Below are 17,165 nucleotides of genomic sequence, written 5' to 3'. Positions count from 1 at the left end.
TGTAATAATAATAATAATAATAATAATAATAATAATAATAATAATAAGATAGGAACAACTTTATATATCCCATTACCATAAAATTTTAAACTCTTACATTGAACAAATATATCAATATATATTAAGAGTTGGCAAAATAGGATTTATTAGGTTTCTTTTGATACTTGATGATTGACGAAAGATTGTATTGAGGATTTTGTACGCACTAGCCATGGGTAATTGAAGGAAATGAAAATAAATTTATTTTTTATTGTCTATATATTTTCTATTTCTATTATGTGTAATAAATGAAAGCATTAAATGCTTATGAAAATGACATCCAACACATAAATATATAAGTCAACTCATCCATCTAGAGTTTTGTCTAAAACCTACACATTTATGAAAAATTAAGTTTAATTTAAAATGTGGTGAGTGAGGTAAATTTTTAGCCAGGTAAGCTAGATGATGGGTGGCCATTTAGTGAGAGGAAATTCAAGTTTATCTCCTCGATAAACTTGAATTGTTTATCCGGGCGTATTCGCGTCATTCCGCGTTTCTGAGTAAGGGTATAGAAGTCAAATGCGCTGAAGAGCGGTAACAGCCGTTATGTTGGCAAATGTGACCCGAGTTTACTTCTGTTAATTTTAAAGTAACTCGGGTTAAAGGAAAGTAACCCATGGTCATAGGGAAAGTAACTCGGGTGAAAGTAACTGGGGTAAACTAACTTGAAGAAAAGTGAGGGGAGAAAGTGAGGGGAGCGATTTGCAGCGACTTGCAATACCACAGGCGAAATTAGTCGGCGATTTAGTAGAGACGGTGGTGGCTTACGAACACGATTTTGAATCCTTTTTGTTAGACGTTGTTATTGAGAGAAAGTCGACTAGCGAAAAAGCGGTGGGTGGTAGGCGATTTACTTTTACGAACGGTGGTGTCGCATACAGCGGTAACGTAGAAGAAGGTGGTGGCGCCTCTGGTTACGAAGACGGCAGTGGGGCTAATAGTTCTTGATTTTAAAGGTTACATTACTGCTTTTGTGTATCGTTGTTTGAATACAGATGGAAATCATGTTTTGAGTTTTGTTTTAGGGTTTGTTTTAATTATACATGTTGAAATCATCATTAAGCGAGCCAATCTATCAATAATTCAAAGGATTTGGTATAACCGTATTTCGTTAGCTGTTAATTGTATTGAATAAGACTCTTTGGTAATTTTTGTGTATGAACAATCATAAAAAAAATCACTCAAAAACCGTAACTAAACCGTAGTTTTGTTTTAAAAGTTAAAATTTTTGAAATTAATTTGGATGTTGATAAGCTATGCATTGTAAGAAATGTCAGTCATTGAAAAGTGTTTGACCATAATGTTTTTCATATAATTATAATTGCCATTCTGACAATTATTATAGAAGAATTTCATCATAAATAATTGGTTGTATTAATCTCATTTGGCTGACCTTCAGATTGATATTATTATGGGGAGTAAGCGTGACCGAAGTCCATGTAATTCTGTTTCTGATTTGGACACGGTGAGTTAGGATGCAAAGTATTTTGGTAAATGTAAATGTTCAAAAATGTACATGTAGAGTATTGATTAATACATGAATCATGTAGGATGAAGCTTGCAATTGTGAATACATGCTTAAGAAAAATCAGGTGGTTCCTGCAATTTTTAAGGTAACAATAATTGTGTAAAGAGGATTGATAATATTGTCTGTTTTAGTAATTTGTGTGTGTTATTGCTTACTGATTATGGTTCTGTTAAGTAGGATAACTGTATGACTGTTGGCGGTAAAGTGAAGGCCTAGAGGCATGTGTTGAAGGAACATGAGAGGAGAAGCTCCCGGGTAAGATGGGTATAATTGTTTGATGTATAGTAAGAGGTTTTGTATTATGTTAGTGGGACTAAGAATTTACTCCCTCTTTCATGGCAGTCGCCCAATTTGACGTGTCGGATTGAATCCTTTACAAGGATTTGTCAAACATTTGATGAGAGGACAACTTAATGGGTGAAGGGGATGGGATTTGGAGGCCTTCTAGATTTACCATCTGATTTGCAGCTGCCGAGGAAACTTAGCTATTGGCTATTGAGTCGCGTTGATCCAATAAGTAGAAAATTGATAGGTACTGATGGAAAAGAGTTCAAATTTTCAAAGAACCAAGTCCATTGGGTGTTTGGAATTCCGAATGGTGGACTTCCTGTGCCGACCAAGAAATCATTGAACACTGAAACGCGTGTAAAGACCTACGAGATCCTGGGAAAGTACGGCAAAACATGGGAGGGTAAATCAAAAAAGTTTCGTGGACGCACTTATACGTCTACTGGAATTCCTATCAATTCTAGCATGTTGGAAAGGTTGGAGGGTTATTGGGAGGCACATGACAAAGAAGAGTTTAAGACCTTATTTTTGTTGATAGTATTGCAAATGCTGCTATGTCCAACTCAGTCGCCACGATTAGCTTCTGACCTTGTTCCAGCCTTGACTTGTGCCTTAGATTGTGAGAATTTTGATTGGTGTGAACTCGTGTTGGGTAGACTCATGCAAAGTGTTTTGAGTTTCGCTAGGGGGTTTTATGCATCTGGCATTGCAAAGGGTTGTGGTGGTTGTACCATGTTCTTAGTGGTAATTCCTGACATTATGTTGTTAGTTTGATGATTATTTACTTAATTACTCCGTTACTTGTATTATAGATTTTCTACTTGGATAGGTTAAATAGAGATCCAGTTTGTTGGGGAATTTTTCCCCGTATTAAGGTTTGGAATATGCAGCACATTAGAGCTGCTGCTAAAGAAGACAAAATTACAGCTACTGGAGATTTTGGAAACCTTGGGGTAAGGTCCTGTGAATATGTGATGAATGATCTGTGAGATTAACAACCCCATCAACTAATACTTTTACAAAAATGATGCAGATGCTAGACGTTGCGTATGGTGAGCAGCACCCTGTTATGGCTAGGGATAGTAATGGCCCAGTTGACACTGCCCAGGTATATCACAACCTCTGTACTATATTTGTCTATTAGCAAATGGCTCTATATGATCTGGGAAATTATGATTTGATTTGTATTCAATTTGGTATACATGTTGTGGAGGAATTTGGCAGTAGTAGGCGTGCGACAACTTCAAAAAAGAGGAGGAAAGGGAGAAATGAAATAAAACCATTTTTTCGTAATGATAGTAGTGCAATGATGAAGCTTCCTGCGTATCCTCTGAGTTGCAATTATGGTGTAAACTCACAATTTTGTCGGCCATCTGTTTCACCATTGTTACCGGTGTGCGAGGTTACTATTTTTTAAACAACTCAAAACCACAATGGGCTTTTCCCTTGCAATTCACGACTTTTAATCGGAAAACGCCAAGCAGCCATTGCTCTGCCATGTTTATTTCTCTGCAAAGGTGTCAGATAATTGTCCTTCAATTGGGGATGCCATCTTTGAGTTGGAAGGAAATAACAATTTGGTAATTTTACTTAAATTGTAACACAGTTTGTATAATTTGTGTTAGTATTATCACGTTGCTCATAAAAACTTTATTGTCTTGTCACAGCTAGGTGAATTGCGGGGCATGCTGAATGTTGAAGTTTTAGGATCTTTTTCAACCAAGCTTGGATGGAGTGTGAAGATTCTGAATAACAAACCTGTACTTAAACCACACTAAATCAAACGACAATGATGCAGGCATACTATTTCGAAGAGAGAGTCATCCCATAAGTAAGACATGAATTCTCAGTGCTCTTAATCTGTTGTAATTTGTATTCATTTCTGAAAATTTCAATTTCGTTTAATTCGAACACCGGTATTGTATGAATAATTATTTCCTTCCTCAATGTTTTACTCTAAATAATTTTAATGGATTGAATTGTTTAGAAATGGCGGCCCAGTTGTTGAAATGAGCCTAAGGAATCAGAATTGTATGAATAGGCGACCCTTAATCTTGTAATCAGAATTGTATGTTGCCTTAATCTTGTAATCTTTTTTTTTTAAATGGAGTGGACCAAAGTTAAGAAATGTCGGCCCTTGTCTTTGGATGGGCTCTTGTTTTGTAATTGGGCCATGTAATTGGGCCATGAAGGCCCTTTTTTTTATAAGTTTTTTGGCAGGTTATTTTCATTTTTTTATGATAATACTTAAATGGGCGGGCTATTGGAACTTATCCTTACGAATGTTACAACACCAGTAAGTAATTTATTTGGGCCCTATTAAGTTGGATATGTTTTATAATTGGGCGGATCCATGATTATTGTACTAGTAATTAAGTGCAAAGACCAAAAAAAAAAAAAAAAAAAAAACCAAAATAAGTCTTTGATTCTTTCTCACTGCTTACACATAGCTGAACGATCTTAGCAAGAGGCTAGCAAATTGTTAAATTCATACATTTAATAGACTTAAACAATTACTACATTTGAAAACTGCTTCACAATACGCTTTGTTTTTGGTCTACTGTCCACTCCCTTTATGGACTACATTCCAAGATATATGGTTCTCTCCACCGTCATCTGTCATTTGGAACTTCATAAACTTTGTAAAAGTTAGTATCACCACACCTTTAATCAACCCTACAATTGAGTGGCCGCAAATCCGGAATGCATTAAGATCTTGGCTAATCAGCCTAGCCATTTCAACTAAGACTCGTGTCTCTGTTAGAAATATAGCATCAGGCATATTCAGCTCTATAAGCATGCATAAGTTTTGAAGAAAAGATTCGTGAGCCATGTGCCTGCAATTCCATAAAACATATTTTGCCCCTCCTTCAGACTTGAACTCATTCTTGATGTTGAATGCCATTTGTATGTGTCTACCATCCATCTCATTTCTTGTTAAAAGGGTAGATCGATGTTTGACCACCGACAACTGACGGCCTCTGCTAGTGACGAACGACTTCAACATGTTACTGTAACTATTGAATGATATTGTGTGATCTCCTTCAACCAGGGTGCAGGTTTCTGTACACGTTGGGAGTATAGAAGGAGGGTCAATAATGGATATGATGGACTTTGGTATAGTGTGTTCAATACCAATGCCATCCATCCCCCCTTCATTCCTTAATATGTTCCTGACAAGGATCTTTAGAGGAGATGGTAGAAGTGCCAAATCCGATAAATCGGGGATGAAATACGGGAAGATCTTGTTTGATTTCGTGATAACCACGACATCCGATGAAGGAAGTTTTCCTTCTGCAATCCACGATGCTACAGTCTGGCCATCAACCATCTTGACATCAATGGTCCCAGATGGACCTACCCGTTTAGACTGCAACACTCCGACTAAACCGCGGCCCAAACGGCTAACACCAAACACTTTATTAGGTGGTTGTTGCTGTAGTTGAAGATTACTAGTCTCAACAATTGGTACTGCCAATACTCGAATTCTTTTGTTAGTGCTTTGGTAAGTATGGAAATTTGTGAAACTTGCTTTGCGTTTGATAGGTTTGATGGAAGATGGATATATTTGTATGTGGAAGTTTTCTTCCATATTTGGGGGCTTTGTGAGTATAAATTTAGGTTCAAGGGTTGTGTTTGGATGGAGTGTTATGTGGTGGTTGCATGTTGCCTTTTATAACAACTGTACAAGGGCGGGAATACATCAATAAGTTTGGCGCCAACTCCAAGCATAATAATTTCTTGAATTTGGCGCTATATTCAAGTAAATGTTTTTGTCAAAAGATTTTTATCTTATTTTTTTTCTTTTACATTATAATTTAAAGTTTTTTATTTAATAGATTTAACAATTATGTGATGATATTATCTAACAATGATTTTAGATTATAATTCCTCTGTGACATGGTAGTTAGTGATTAGTTGAGGAGTCAAATACTAGATTAAAAAAAAATACAGTATTACAATAATTTGATGTGGGGAATAAGAATATGCTACAATTACAATACTTAATTATAATAATTAAAAAAAATCTGAATAATATGCTACAATTACAATACTTAATTATAATAATATTTTGTTCCAATTAATTAATCAGAATATAATGCACAGAATTGGAACAAAATATTATTACACCTGCCTTTAATTGAGAAGTTCAGACTTGTATTTCATAAAATCAATAAACATAACCACTTTGTTACTGTGCATTATATTGTGAATAATTGTTTCTTGAGAGAGAGACTCAAGTTTAACTACTACTTAAAAAATAAAGATGTTATAATCACAGTTTGTTAAACTAAATTTTTTTAACATTGGATTAATTTAGAGTACAGGACAAGTTCATGTTACAAATATAAGATCATATTACAGGTTTCGGAGACTGCCTTTTGTTATTGAAAATTTAATTGTTAATGTAATTGTTTGAATTATCTACTTAATTTCCTCATATTTTTTATTTTATGCTATGTCCAAAATTAATTAATTGATAGCTAAACAAAAGCACATTTCCACCATAATTCATTTCCATATATTTCACAAAAGAGGGCTCTACTACATCATCATGTGGCAAATTTTACAATAAACCAAGACCTACAATCATCGCATCTCATACATTGATACCTCCATTGAGAGATGCTTCAAAAGACAACTAAGACCCATACAAATATTAAACAACATAAACAACTACCGAGTACAAAATATGCACCCTAATGTGCAGATAGTAACCAAGAACAGCATGAGTTACACTAGATAACAGCAAAAGTAAGCATCTAAACCACGAAATCATAACAAATAAGATACTAAACTTGAAGATCATTCAAAATGTTTCATGGTTTTCTTGATTCATGGTAGGCTATGCACTTAATTCACCCCATATCTCTTGGGGAATCTCCACTGCCAATGGGTATGCGAACACCTCCTCTTCATTCTTAATTTTGGCTTTTCCTACGGTATGAACATCTGTGAGCATTAGATTCTCGTGCATGAGAATGAGTTTTGTTGGTTTGACATCAGTCAATGCACCCCACATCTCAAAAAACCTCCATAGCTTAGTGTTGAGTTTGGCAGAAATTTTGCGCCTCCTTGGATCATTCTTCACGTCCCTTATCCAAAAGAGCTTGCGACGGGTGTTGAGATTGTCCTCCGGGTTCTGTCAAATTAAAATTTCAAAGTACTAATGTTAACATAGGACAAACGAACATGAACACGAATATACTAATAATTTGTTATACTATATGTTTTAAAAAAATATATATATATAAATAAATATAAAATATATGTTAAATTATCGTATACCTTTCCATGAACGACCAAGACATCACCACCAACAATCCCAACCTCGGATGCAGTTGCATGAGGTGGTATGACAACACCGTTCTTCTTAATGGTCAGATCTGTATCCACCTTGTAGTCGACTTTGTTGGCGTAGTCCTTGTAGATAACCCTGAAACTCTGTGTCTCCCTTATAGCATATTAAACCCCGTGGTCGTTGCTTTGCTGGCTCTTGACTGTAACAACGTATACAACCTCACCAGTAGCAGGAGGTACATATGCTCCACTGATGTCCAGGTTGACCATGACCTTATGCACATCATCATCAGCATTGATGTCCATGTCATCCTCGTTCCCTTCACGGACGAAAATGGAGTCAAAGATGGAATTTTCTAGGACCGTAAGGTCAGTGATGGCGTCACTTTGGTCATTGTGTTGCTCAAAGGACCTCCCCTCTTGTGCTGGTTCTTTTTTGACATTGTTCAGCACTTCATTGCCTACAACAACGTTGTCAGAAGGAAGTTGTTGAGGTTTAGTAGTGTTACAAGCTGCAGAAGTGGAGGCCTTAGCCCGTTCGAGACTTGGGAAAGTGACAGTGAAACCCATTTGCTTTGATAGTCGTTTAGCAATTGTAGAAACTGGGATATCTTTTCGAAAAAGAGCATTTCTTTTGAGGATTTTGGCATAAAGGCTTTTTGTTTTGTGGTGTTTTTTTTTGAGGTGGTTTATCATGGGTTTTTTGAGTTTCTCAGGGGCTTTTAAGTGTTTCTTAGGGGGTGAAGTGGCATCACTTTTCTCTCCACCTCCACCGTCGTGGTCGGGGACCTTAGACAGTTGGGATGATGAAGCCATTTGGTTTTGAGTAACAGTTTCTGGGTAGTGGTGTTGAATCATGAAGGTTTATGATCACAAGTTTTATTTATAGGGTTTTGGAACAATACAGGGAGAAACCCTAATATGAAGAAGAGAAGGGTTGAATTTTAGTCATACACAAGGTGCATATGTGTCATGACGTTATTTGCCGTTGAGGTAATTTGGTATGTGTCCTTATTATTGCAGTATATGTATCTTTATTTCTTTGGCAATTTAAAAATAATAAATTAATAAAATAAAGTAATAATTTTTTTTTAAATAAAAACCAACAATATTTACGTTTTTTACTCACTAGTAAATGAATTTACTTACATTGACTTGGATATGATAATATTTTTCATTAATTAATAATTTCTGTAGAAATATAATTTGATAAAATATTATATTCTCAATATTATATATCTACCTCTAAGTTGTCTCTAAAAAGGATAATATTATAATCTACCTCCTAGTTGTCTCAAAAAAGGATAATATTATAATCTCAATGCGTACAAATGATTTTAAAGCAAAGTTGTGAATTCTAATTGTACTTGTAATTTGCTTTAAACCTATAATCAAAGTGTAAGTTAAAAACCGATGATATAAAAAAAAGAAAAAATCAAAAAAGCTACTTATAGCTATTATCTACCTCCACAAACAAATCATTAATTTAAATAAGAATCAATTATTTTGTAAAGTCATCATGTACTCCTACCTTTCTATATAAAAGATAAGTACTAAGATTAGAAAGATACTATGATGACAAAATTAATCAGTTGTAAGTTGTTGAAACAAAGTTATTATAATGTTACACTACCAAACTCATATTATAAAGTTGTGAACTCAATACTTAATTCCTAATTGTTAAAAAAAAAAGATTCGATCCCAAATATAAGCTGTGAATAGATAATCATCTAAACCGAATTAAATAAATTCTGAATTCTGTAAATTGTAAATAATTTAAAATGTGAATTATCTAAGTTTTGTATTACCTAAATTGTTTATTAATTCTAAATTTCAGACGTGAATTATCTTAATTGTAATTATTTTAAAAATGTCAATTGCCTACGTGAATTATCTAAAACTGTCAATTATTTTAAATAAATGTGAATTTATCATTTTTTACGAGGTTACAATAGATAAAATTATCCATGCTACTACCCCTAAACACATCCAAAGGCAGTAGTCTCAATCTTATTGTAAAAGGCAATTTTGTCCACCATGCGCCGTTTGTAGAACAGGCGTTTCAGTAAACAAAAGGTGAAATAAATAGTCCGAAGTGGATTTCTTAAAATACGGTGAGTAATAATATTTTCTAGTATTGAACCTAAAACTATAATGAATTGTCATTGTCAAAGTACTTGTATTTGTGTATAAAGCTATATGTGAAGTCGTGTATAATGTTTTTTGATGGAGCACATTTCATTACTTGCTGCAATCAACTAAAAAATGACTATAATTTCTACCTACTCCACCCTATATATCAGCAAAGTAGGGTACTATAATTATGAGTTGTCACCAAAGTTCCTTTTTCTATCAAAAATAAAGTAATTGTGTGTTCCAAAGTCTGAAAGCAAACCTTTTCACCACCCAAATCTTTTATCCAATGAACCGTTTATTTTATTATAATAATAATTGACATATAAAGTTCAATTTCAAGGAAATTTACCAGTTTTTGACGAAAAATAAAAATATTTTTTAGAATTGTATTATATTAGATTTTGTTTCAGTTGTAAATGTAAATTGTAAACTATTAAGGTTGTAGATTTAGCTATATTGATAATTGATAAATCAATTTAAAAATTTAATAATTTAAATTTAAAATATTTATAAGTCAAATTAAATATATGCAAAGGACACAAATAGATTCGAAATAAGGGATGTAATATGTGAATTGACAAGTCAATGATTTACAGCCAATTTGATCTTTGTTAGTACAACTTATTAATGTGTGAAAGGGGTGGAAAAAATCAATAAAATCCATAATAAGAGGATTGTGATTTGTGAGTATTGAGTATTTCCTACTTTGAAAATGCACATTACTTCTACTAGGTGCTCTTCAATAGATACTGTTTTAAATAGAGGGTTTCGTTCTGGTCACATCACTGAGATATGTGGTGATGAGGGCACAGGAAAGACACAGTGGTGTTTGCAAATGATGTTAGCTGCTCAGCTTGATCCTTCACTTGGGGGTTTAGGAAGTTCATCGGTGTACATACAATCAGCCGGTCATTTTCCATCAGCTAGAATGAGTGAAATGATCCCGCTTGTTTTTGGTTCATCGGCAACACAAGGTCAGCACCCTTTAGAGAGAATATTAGTCAAAACGGTAGACTCTCCACACGATCTAGTAGGAACCGTGCAATGGCTTGAGTTATTATTACAAAGCTCAATAGGCACGCAAGGTCATTATCGAGTTGTTGTCATCGACTCAATTTCAAATATATGTCGTTTCCATTTTAGTAACACAAGAGAGTCCATGATGGAAAGGACTGCAATTGTGAATGTGGTATCACACGGTCTAAGATCGTTGGCACAGAAATACGATCTAGTTATTGTAGCAGTCAATGATGTCATAGAAGTGCCCCCGAATGGGTACGATAGTGGTGCCAATATGATAATGTCGAACGGGATGAGGGTGCGTCCTGCACTTGGAAAATCATGGTTTAATAATATTTCCACTAGGATATTTATGTCTAAGAAATTTAATAACATTACTGAGAAATGGGATAGAACAATAACGTTGTTGTCCTCCCCCGTATCAGAAAATGATGGGTGCACTTTCAATATTAGTAATGCAGGTGTTGTTGATGTATATGAAAACAAAGTTTGATAGTCTTAATTTAGTTTTCTTCAATTATAAAATTTCACCAGTAAATAAAGGTTATTAAATTTTAGCTAGTAATGATCTTTTTGTCTACTTTAGTAAAATAAAAATTTTATGTTACTTTATTGAATAATGATCGTTTTGTCTCGTAAATAAAGTTATTGAATTTAAATTTCAGTGTACTCGGCATTATTTTGTAAGAATAAACGTTAATCCTTTTGGGTTTTATTATTTGCTACTAATAAATATGACTTTTCATATATACTTAATTGTAATATTCCTATAATGGGTGATTCTTTTCACCAAAAAAAAATAATGGGTGATTCTTGGGATTTTTGATTTAAAAAATCAAATATCGAATACCATCATCGAGTAATACATAACTTAATTCAAGAAAAAGGGCTGACATTTTAAAATATGATGTTGACAATTCACAACATTATCTTCTAGGAACTCATCAACAAATCTAAAAAGTTTAAAAGTGTGGCTGATGGATTTGACAATACATTAGTAATTGTATGAAGAAACGGATTTTCTGATGGCAATATCTATTGTATTTTGCTGTAAACAAAGCAAAATTGATGGCAATAACTAGTACAACCTACATTAGACTTGTAAGAATTCATAATGATGACTAGTAATAGGCTTATGTTTCCAAAGTGGCTTATATTTCCAAAGCGGTGTAGTTCAATAATTAGGATAAACACAAGAAACAAAATTGAAAGAAGACTACCGTTTGAGATCATTTACCTCCAACTTTAATATTTTTTTTTTAATATTAAACGTGCTATTATTTTTTTTTATTGTTGCTATTCACATTTTTTTTCCTTTATCATATGTATTTTAACATGTTGTAATAGTCTATAAACTCACATTATTTATAAAATTATAAAATTCTACTAACTGTAAATCTTCCATTTGTATTTTCTTAACTACAGAAGTTTGAGTTTAAATGATTTGTATTTTCTCGTAATTACTTTTGCCAAAATGTATTCAATTCGAAATATATACTGAACTTTTAAAAACATTTAAAAAAAACAAATTTTTTACAACGCAACAAATAAAATTAAAGTTTAAGTAACGTGAAATTAAAAGATCTATAAAAGCTGAATATTAAAAAAATAAATAATAAAATAGAACGAATAACATTTCGCATCATTAGATTAACATGATTACATTAACTTTCATATAATAGCTAATAAAAAATGGTCAAGATGATGCAAGTAATTTGGGAATCAACGAGTATAACTTGGACTATATAGTCACGCACTCACGCCTTCCATAAATCATCAGGGACATAGGATCGGGTACAAGTTTAAAGGATCTAATCATCTAATCGTATTGAGGAATTTTCGAATTACACTCTCTTAATCTAATTAAAAGCCGATTTTGGGCTTTAGATTGGAATCGGAACGAGCAGTGCATTCAATTTTCCAATCAAAATCCGAATAACTCCGAATTAATCTCTTAATCCAAACAATGCAATCCAATTAAAAAGTTATTTAAGTTGTCCAATCAAATCCGAATAACTCCGGATTAATCTCTTAATCTAATTATAAAGCCGATTTTGGGCTTTAGATTGGAATCGTAACGAGCAGTGCATTCAATTTTCCAATCAAAATCCGAATAACTCAGAATTAATCTCTTAATCTAATTATAAAGCCGATTTTGGGCTTTAGATTGGAATCGGAACGAGCAGTGCATTCAATTTTCCAATCAAAATCTGAATAACTCCGAGTTAATCTCTTAATCCAAACAATGTAATCCAATTATAAAGTTATTTAAGTTGTCCAATCAAATCCGAATAACTCTGAATTAATCTCTTAATCTAATTACAAGCGGTTCTTGGCTTTAGGCTAAAATTGGGACGATCAGATCATTCAACTTTCCAGTCAAATCCGAATAACTCCGAGTTATTATCTTAATCTAATTACAAGCGGTTCTTGGCTTTAGGCTAGAATCGGGACGATCAGATCATTCAACTTTCAAATCAAATTAATATAACTCCGAGTTATTCTCTTAATCTAATGACAAGCGATTCTTGGCTTTAGGCTAGAATCGGGACGATCAGATCATTCAACTTTCCAATCAAATCCAAATAACTCCGAGTTATTCTCTTAATCTAAATACAAGTGGTTCTTGGCTTTAGGCTAAAATTGGGATGATCAGATCATTCAACTTTCCAATCAAATCCGAATAACTCCGAGTTATTCTCTTAATCTATAAGTGGTTTTGGCTTTAAATTGGAAGCGGTATGTTCTTTCAACATTCCGATCCATTCCGAATAGGTCCGAATTACTCTCTTAATGAAAAAGAATCCAATTATAACCGGTTTTTGGCTTTAGATTGGAATCAGGACATTCTTTCAACTTCCCAAACTAAGGACCAATAACGATAAATCCAATGTTTCACAATACAAATCACAACTCCTTTAACAATAATATGTTTTATTAAACTTCCTCAAATCATCTTAAAGTAAGGTTTAAAGTAAGGTTGGTCTTAGTTAATCATCTTATCATTAAGAATTTTTACTCGTTTTAATTTTTTTGGTAAAGGGTTAAGGGTTTGGGATTAGGGTTAAGGGTTTAGGGTTAAGGGTTAGGGTTTGGGATTAGGGTTAAGGGTTAGGGTTTGGGATTAGGGTTAAGGGTTAAGTGTTTAGGGTTCAGGGTTAGGGTTTGGGATAAGGGTTAAGGGTTAGGTTTTAGGGTTAAGGGTTTAGGGTTAAGGGTAATTTAGTAAATTGAAATTTAGTAATTTGAAATTTTTCCTATAAAAGGAAAGAATTGTAGCCACAACTCACACAACTTCACCTCACTTCTTTCATATCTGACTTTTTCTAAAATACAATTAAATACATACACAACAAACAAAAATCCAACCATCCTTAAAACCTCAACAATGGCTTCCTTTGACCCTGCTAATCCTGTTTATCCTCAGGGTTGCTATCTCGTCCCCACTACAGACGAGATGTGTTTCTGGGAGCCCAACTTCGACGGAAAACAGGAAATAGACTTCAACAAATACACGTACTATGTTGAGACCGAGAGTAAGCAGCTTCTTAGGGTGAAAGATGAAGTGTTGCGTGACATCTTTCACAGCCCAGAAAGTCCGTGGGAGGACAAGCCGAAGGGGATGGTTATGCTTTCGCCTAAAGGTATTAAAAAACCATCCCATATCCCCAATTTGTTTGACATAGTTGGTCGAATTAATGTTAACGAAGTGTTTGTTAAGCTGCATAATTTTAATTTTGAGTTCCCAAGGTCTAGCAACACAAAACTTATTCCTAAGTTTCTGCAAGGTTTTGTTGACCCAGAACCTATTCTAGACTTTAATGGACCAGTTTATGCCTTAGATGACAATAGGTTGAAGACAGAAATGGGTTGTTACACTGATGGTCTCCAGATTTTTTACATGTTTTCTCCACTGACCCATATTGAGTTTTCTGTAGCAATTGGGAGGTCTGATTCCCACACTTGTGATAGGTATTCCCAAGTTACCTTAATGCCTGAAATTAAGGAAGGAGAGTTAGCCTTTGATCTAGGTTCAACCTGTATTTTATGGAATGCTAGGGGAGTTACAAGGCCGTCCTTTGAGTCTAACTTTAAGAAGATGATGGATATTCACAATCCTGTTGTTGTCATTGTTACTGAGGTCCGTGTTTCTGAGATTAATTTTGAGAAATTAGCTGGAAATTTAGGGGAGCATTTGGGCTGGAATATTGATGAGAGTGTGGGTTTAAAAGAGGGGTTGGTCTGGTTGTGGGATAAGCGTAGGGCTGAAGAAGACGAAGTCCTGGTGGCCGGTTCAGCTACCTGCCCTCTTCGTGTGGTAGCTTCAATCAAGGTATATTATAACAACTTAAACAACTCAAAGTTACTATGTAAATTATTTATTGTGTAAGTAATTTGTTTTTTTTCCTCTTGTTACAAGGCAAAAGCAGCTGTGGTGACTGCCCCGACGGGTGGAGAGATGGAGGTTGATTCCACTCAGAAGGCTGTAGAGGAGGTGGGTTCGACTTTAAATGTTGAAGTTAATTAGGAAAGGCTTGATTTGCATGCGGATGTTTGCATTAATTATTTGTCGGCTATGGAGATTATTATTATGTACCCTAAATATCACTGTCATGGATTTAGTACTAATTTTATGTTTGTGTTAAGTAATTAGTATGCTTTGTAATGTGGTGAACAATGTTGTTGGTTTGTATCTTTAATTAAAGGTTAATGAATTAGTAGTAATGTTGTGTTAATGATTGTGTTATTATTGAGTTGTGACTTGATATAGTAACATGGTTTATATTAAACAAAGTACTTACATATTTAGATTACGAATTAATTATTATTTTTGAAAAAAGTAACCAAATTTTTGTGGAAATTCAGGCTTGATCTTTACAAAATTAATGTTACAATTAAGCTTAAATTTATATAATCTAAATTGATCCAAATATAATTATTAACATGCCTTTTAAATAAATTACATTGAATTGGATTTTAATGTGAAATTAATTCTTTCCATAATGGTATAAAAAGTTGATAACTCGTTTCATGTTAAACAAATTTATTGTATGTATTTGCCTAAGTTGGAAAACTTTGAGTAAGTAACAAGATTTATATGATTAAACCAAAACAAAAAAAAAAAAAATTAAATAAATTTTGAAGTAGAATGAAATCAGTTGAAGCCCACAATAAGATCAAGTGTTACAAGCATATGATTTTAGATTCATATACATAGTAGTAGCCCTTAAAAACCATAATTTTAGCTTACAAGTTTGATTGTGATGTAACTAATTATGAACAAGATAATTGCACAAATAATCATTACATTGCCAAATTCATTACTAGTAAGTCTTGCCATCCCAGTCTTCTTCTTGAGTTGATTGTTCTCTTCAACAAGCCTTTTATTTTCATGCTCCATGCAAATCACCCGGCTCTTGAGGACAGTAAGATCGGTGTTGAGCTTGTGTTTTTCACTCAGCAGCACATTGGTGACATCCCTTTGCCAGTCCAACATATCTTCATCAAACCATTCAAAGTAATCGTAGCCCCTTTGCCCTGTTTCAAAGTTGTAGAACTTGCATGCCAAGAATCTCCTACCAGGATTGTCATGTGTCCATGAGGTTCTCTTTGACACAGGGAGGCCACAATTACATTTTTTACCTCTATGTGCCATTGAAATAGAAATAAGCAAATCAAGTTGATAAGTTTAAGATAGCAATTCGAAAATGCGAAAACAATATACGGACTTAGGGAGCAAAATGGTAGTACAAAGTCTGAGAAATGCACAATCACCGTTTTATGGAAAAAGTAAAAAGGTGTTCATGGGTAATCTAAAAAGAAGATTTTTTGCTGTTCATATATCTATATCTAGAATATTAATAGTAGGAGTAGGAGTAGGCAGTAGATGTTGTAGCTTGTAGTGCACTAAAACGAGCCCTATTGGTGTTTTCAAGCTTTAGAAATTATTTTTTATTTTTGTTTTTTTTGGACATGATATGAGATTTGCCTCAATAAAATACATCATCATTATCTTTTTTTGGATAATAGCTTGTTGTTTGATGATATGCGTAGAGGTGCCAAGCTGTGCTGTTGATGCTGTAACTTTTGACATTATGAGCTTGAGTTAATAAATTTTCCCATTTTCCCGTCATCCAAAAAAAAACAAAATAATAATCTTTTAACATAAGTTTATAAATTTTTTAATTTATAAATCATAATTTATTAAATTTTTAACCCTAATTTATTAATTTAAATAAATTTACAAATTTACTATTATATTTTATTAGTGAAATATGACTATGTAATGAAATACGACATATATGTACTTTCATTACTAATGTAATGATGTAATATGAATACATATATGGTTGTTATTTACATATTATAAAATCGATTAAATAAATCTAAAATCAAATAAATTAAAATAAATAAATAAAACACATGGTTTGTGTTGTTAGACCCCCCAATAGCTTGTACTCTTTCTACCTTTTTATATATATACTTGAAGGAAGTTCAATATTGAAGACACCTTTACCCTAAGCAGCTGCAATGTTTGGGAAACGTAAATCTATCACCTCTCAACATGCACAACAACAACTCTCAACTAGCTTGAAAGGGGTGCAATATCATCCACAACACCCTACCATGTACTTCAAACCCGTATTCTCTACAGACGAGCCTGAGTTAAATTTCAATAAGGTTGAATATTTCTATAGCGGGAATGAGATTTGTGATGAAATGAAAATTCCAAGTGCGGTCCTCCATGAAGAGCTCTGCAATTCACCTGAGCACCTCCTGTGGTATAGCCAGCCGTGGAGAGTAATGCGGTTGGGTCCAAATGATGTTCGACCCGCATATACACCAATTA

At 33.6% G+C, this 17,165-nt stretch overlaps 2 protein-coding genes across 4 annotated transcripts; both read left to right on the top strand.

Annotated features, from left to right (window-relative positions):
* The first annotated feature begins 555 nt into the window (after positions 1–555).
* On the top strand, positions 556–4,162 carry LOC145582159 (uncharacterized). Of its 3 annotated transcripts, XM_081639171.1 has the most exons (9): positions 564–998; positions 1,442–1,507; positions 1,593–1,655; positions 1,748–1,825; positions 1,913–2,602; positions 2,688–2,811; positions 2,892–2,966; positions 3,072–3,438; positions 3,526–3,848. In XM_081639171.1, the coding sequence occupies exons 6-8, from the start codon at positions 2,743–2,745 to the stop codon at positions 3,273–3,275; spliced, it is 348 nt and encodes a 115-aa protein (XP_081495297.1). In that variant the 5' UTR covers positions 564–998; positions 1,442–1,507; positions 1,593–1,655; positions 1,748–1,825; positions 1,913–2,602; positions 2,688–2,742; the 3' UTR covers positions 3,276–3,438; positions 3,526–3,848. The 3 variants fall into 3 exon arrangements, 1 of the variants encoding a protein (XP_081495297.1); XR_014099801.1 differs by having other exon boundaries at positions 556–998; positions 1,913–2,811; positions 3,083–3,438; XR_014099800.1 differs by having other exon boundaries at positions 562–998; positions 1,913–2,811; positions 2,892–3,438; positions 3,526–3,689; positions 3,846–4,162.
* A 5,845-nt stretch (positions 4,163–10,007) lies between these two features.
* On the top strand, positions 10,008–10,808 carry LOC145581073 (DNA repair protein XRCC3 homolog). Its single transcript, XM_081638142.1, has one exon. It carries the CDS (start codon positions 10,008–10,010, stop codon positions 10,806–10,808), a length of 801 nt encoding a protein of 266 aa, XP_081494268.1.
* Positions 10,809–17,165: the final 6,357 nt, after the last annotated feature.

The sequence above is a fragment of the Chenopodium album genome, chromosome 15 (assembly GCF_948465745.1).
Source record: "Chenopodium album chromosome 15, dcCheAlbu1.1, whole genome shotgun sequence".
NCBI classification, from domain to species: domain Eukaryota; kingdom Viridiplantae; phylum Streptophyta; class Magnoliopsida; order Caryophyllales; family Amaranthaceae; genus Chenopodium; species Chenopodium album.
Note: the sequence above shows the minus strand (reverse complement) of the source record. Positions and strands in the feature narration are given on the sequence as shown.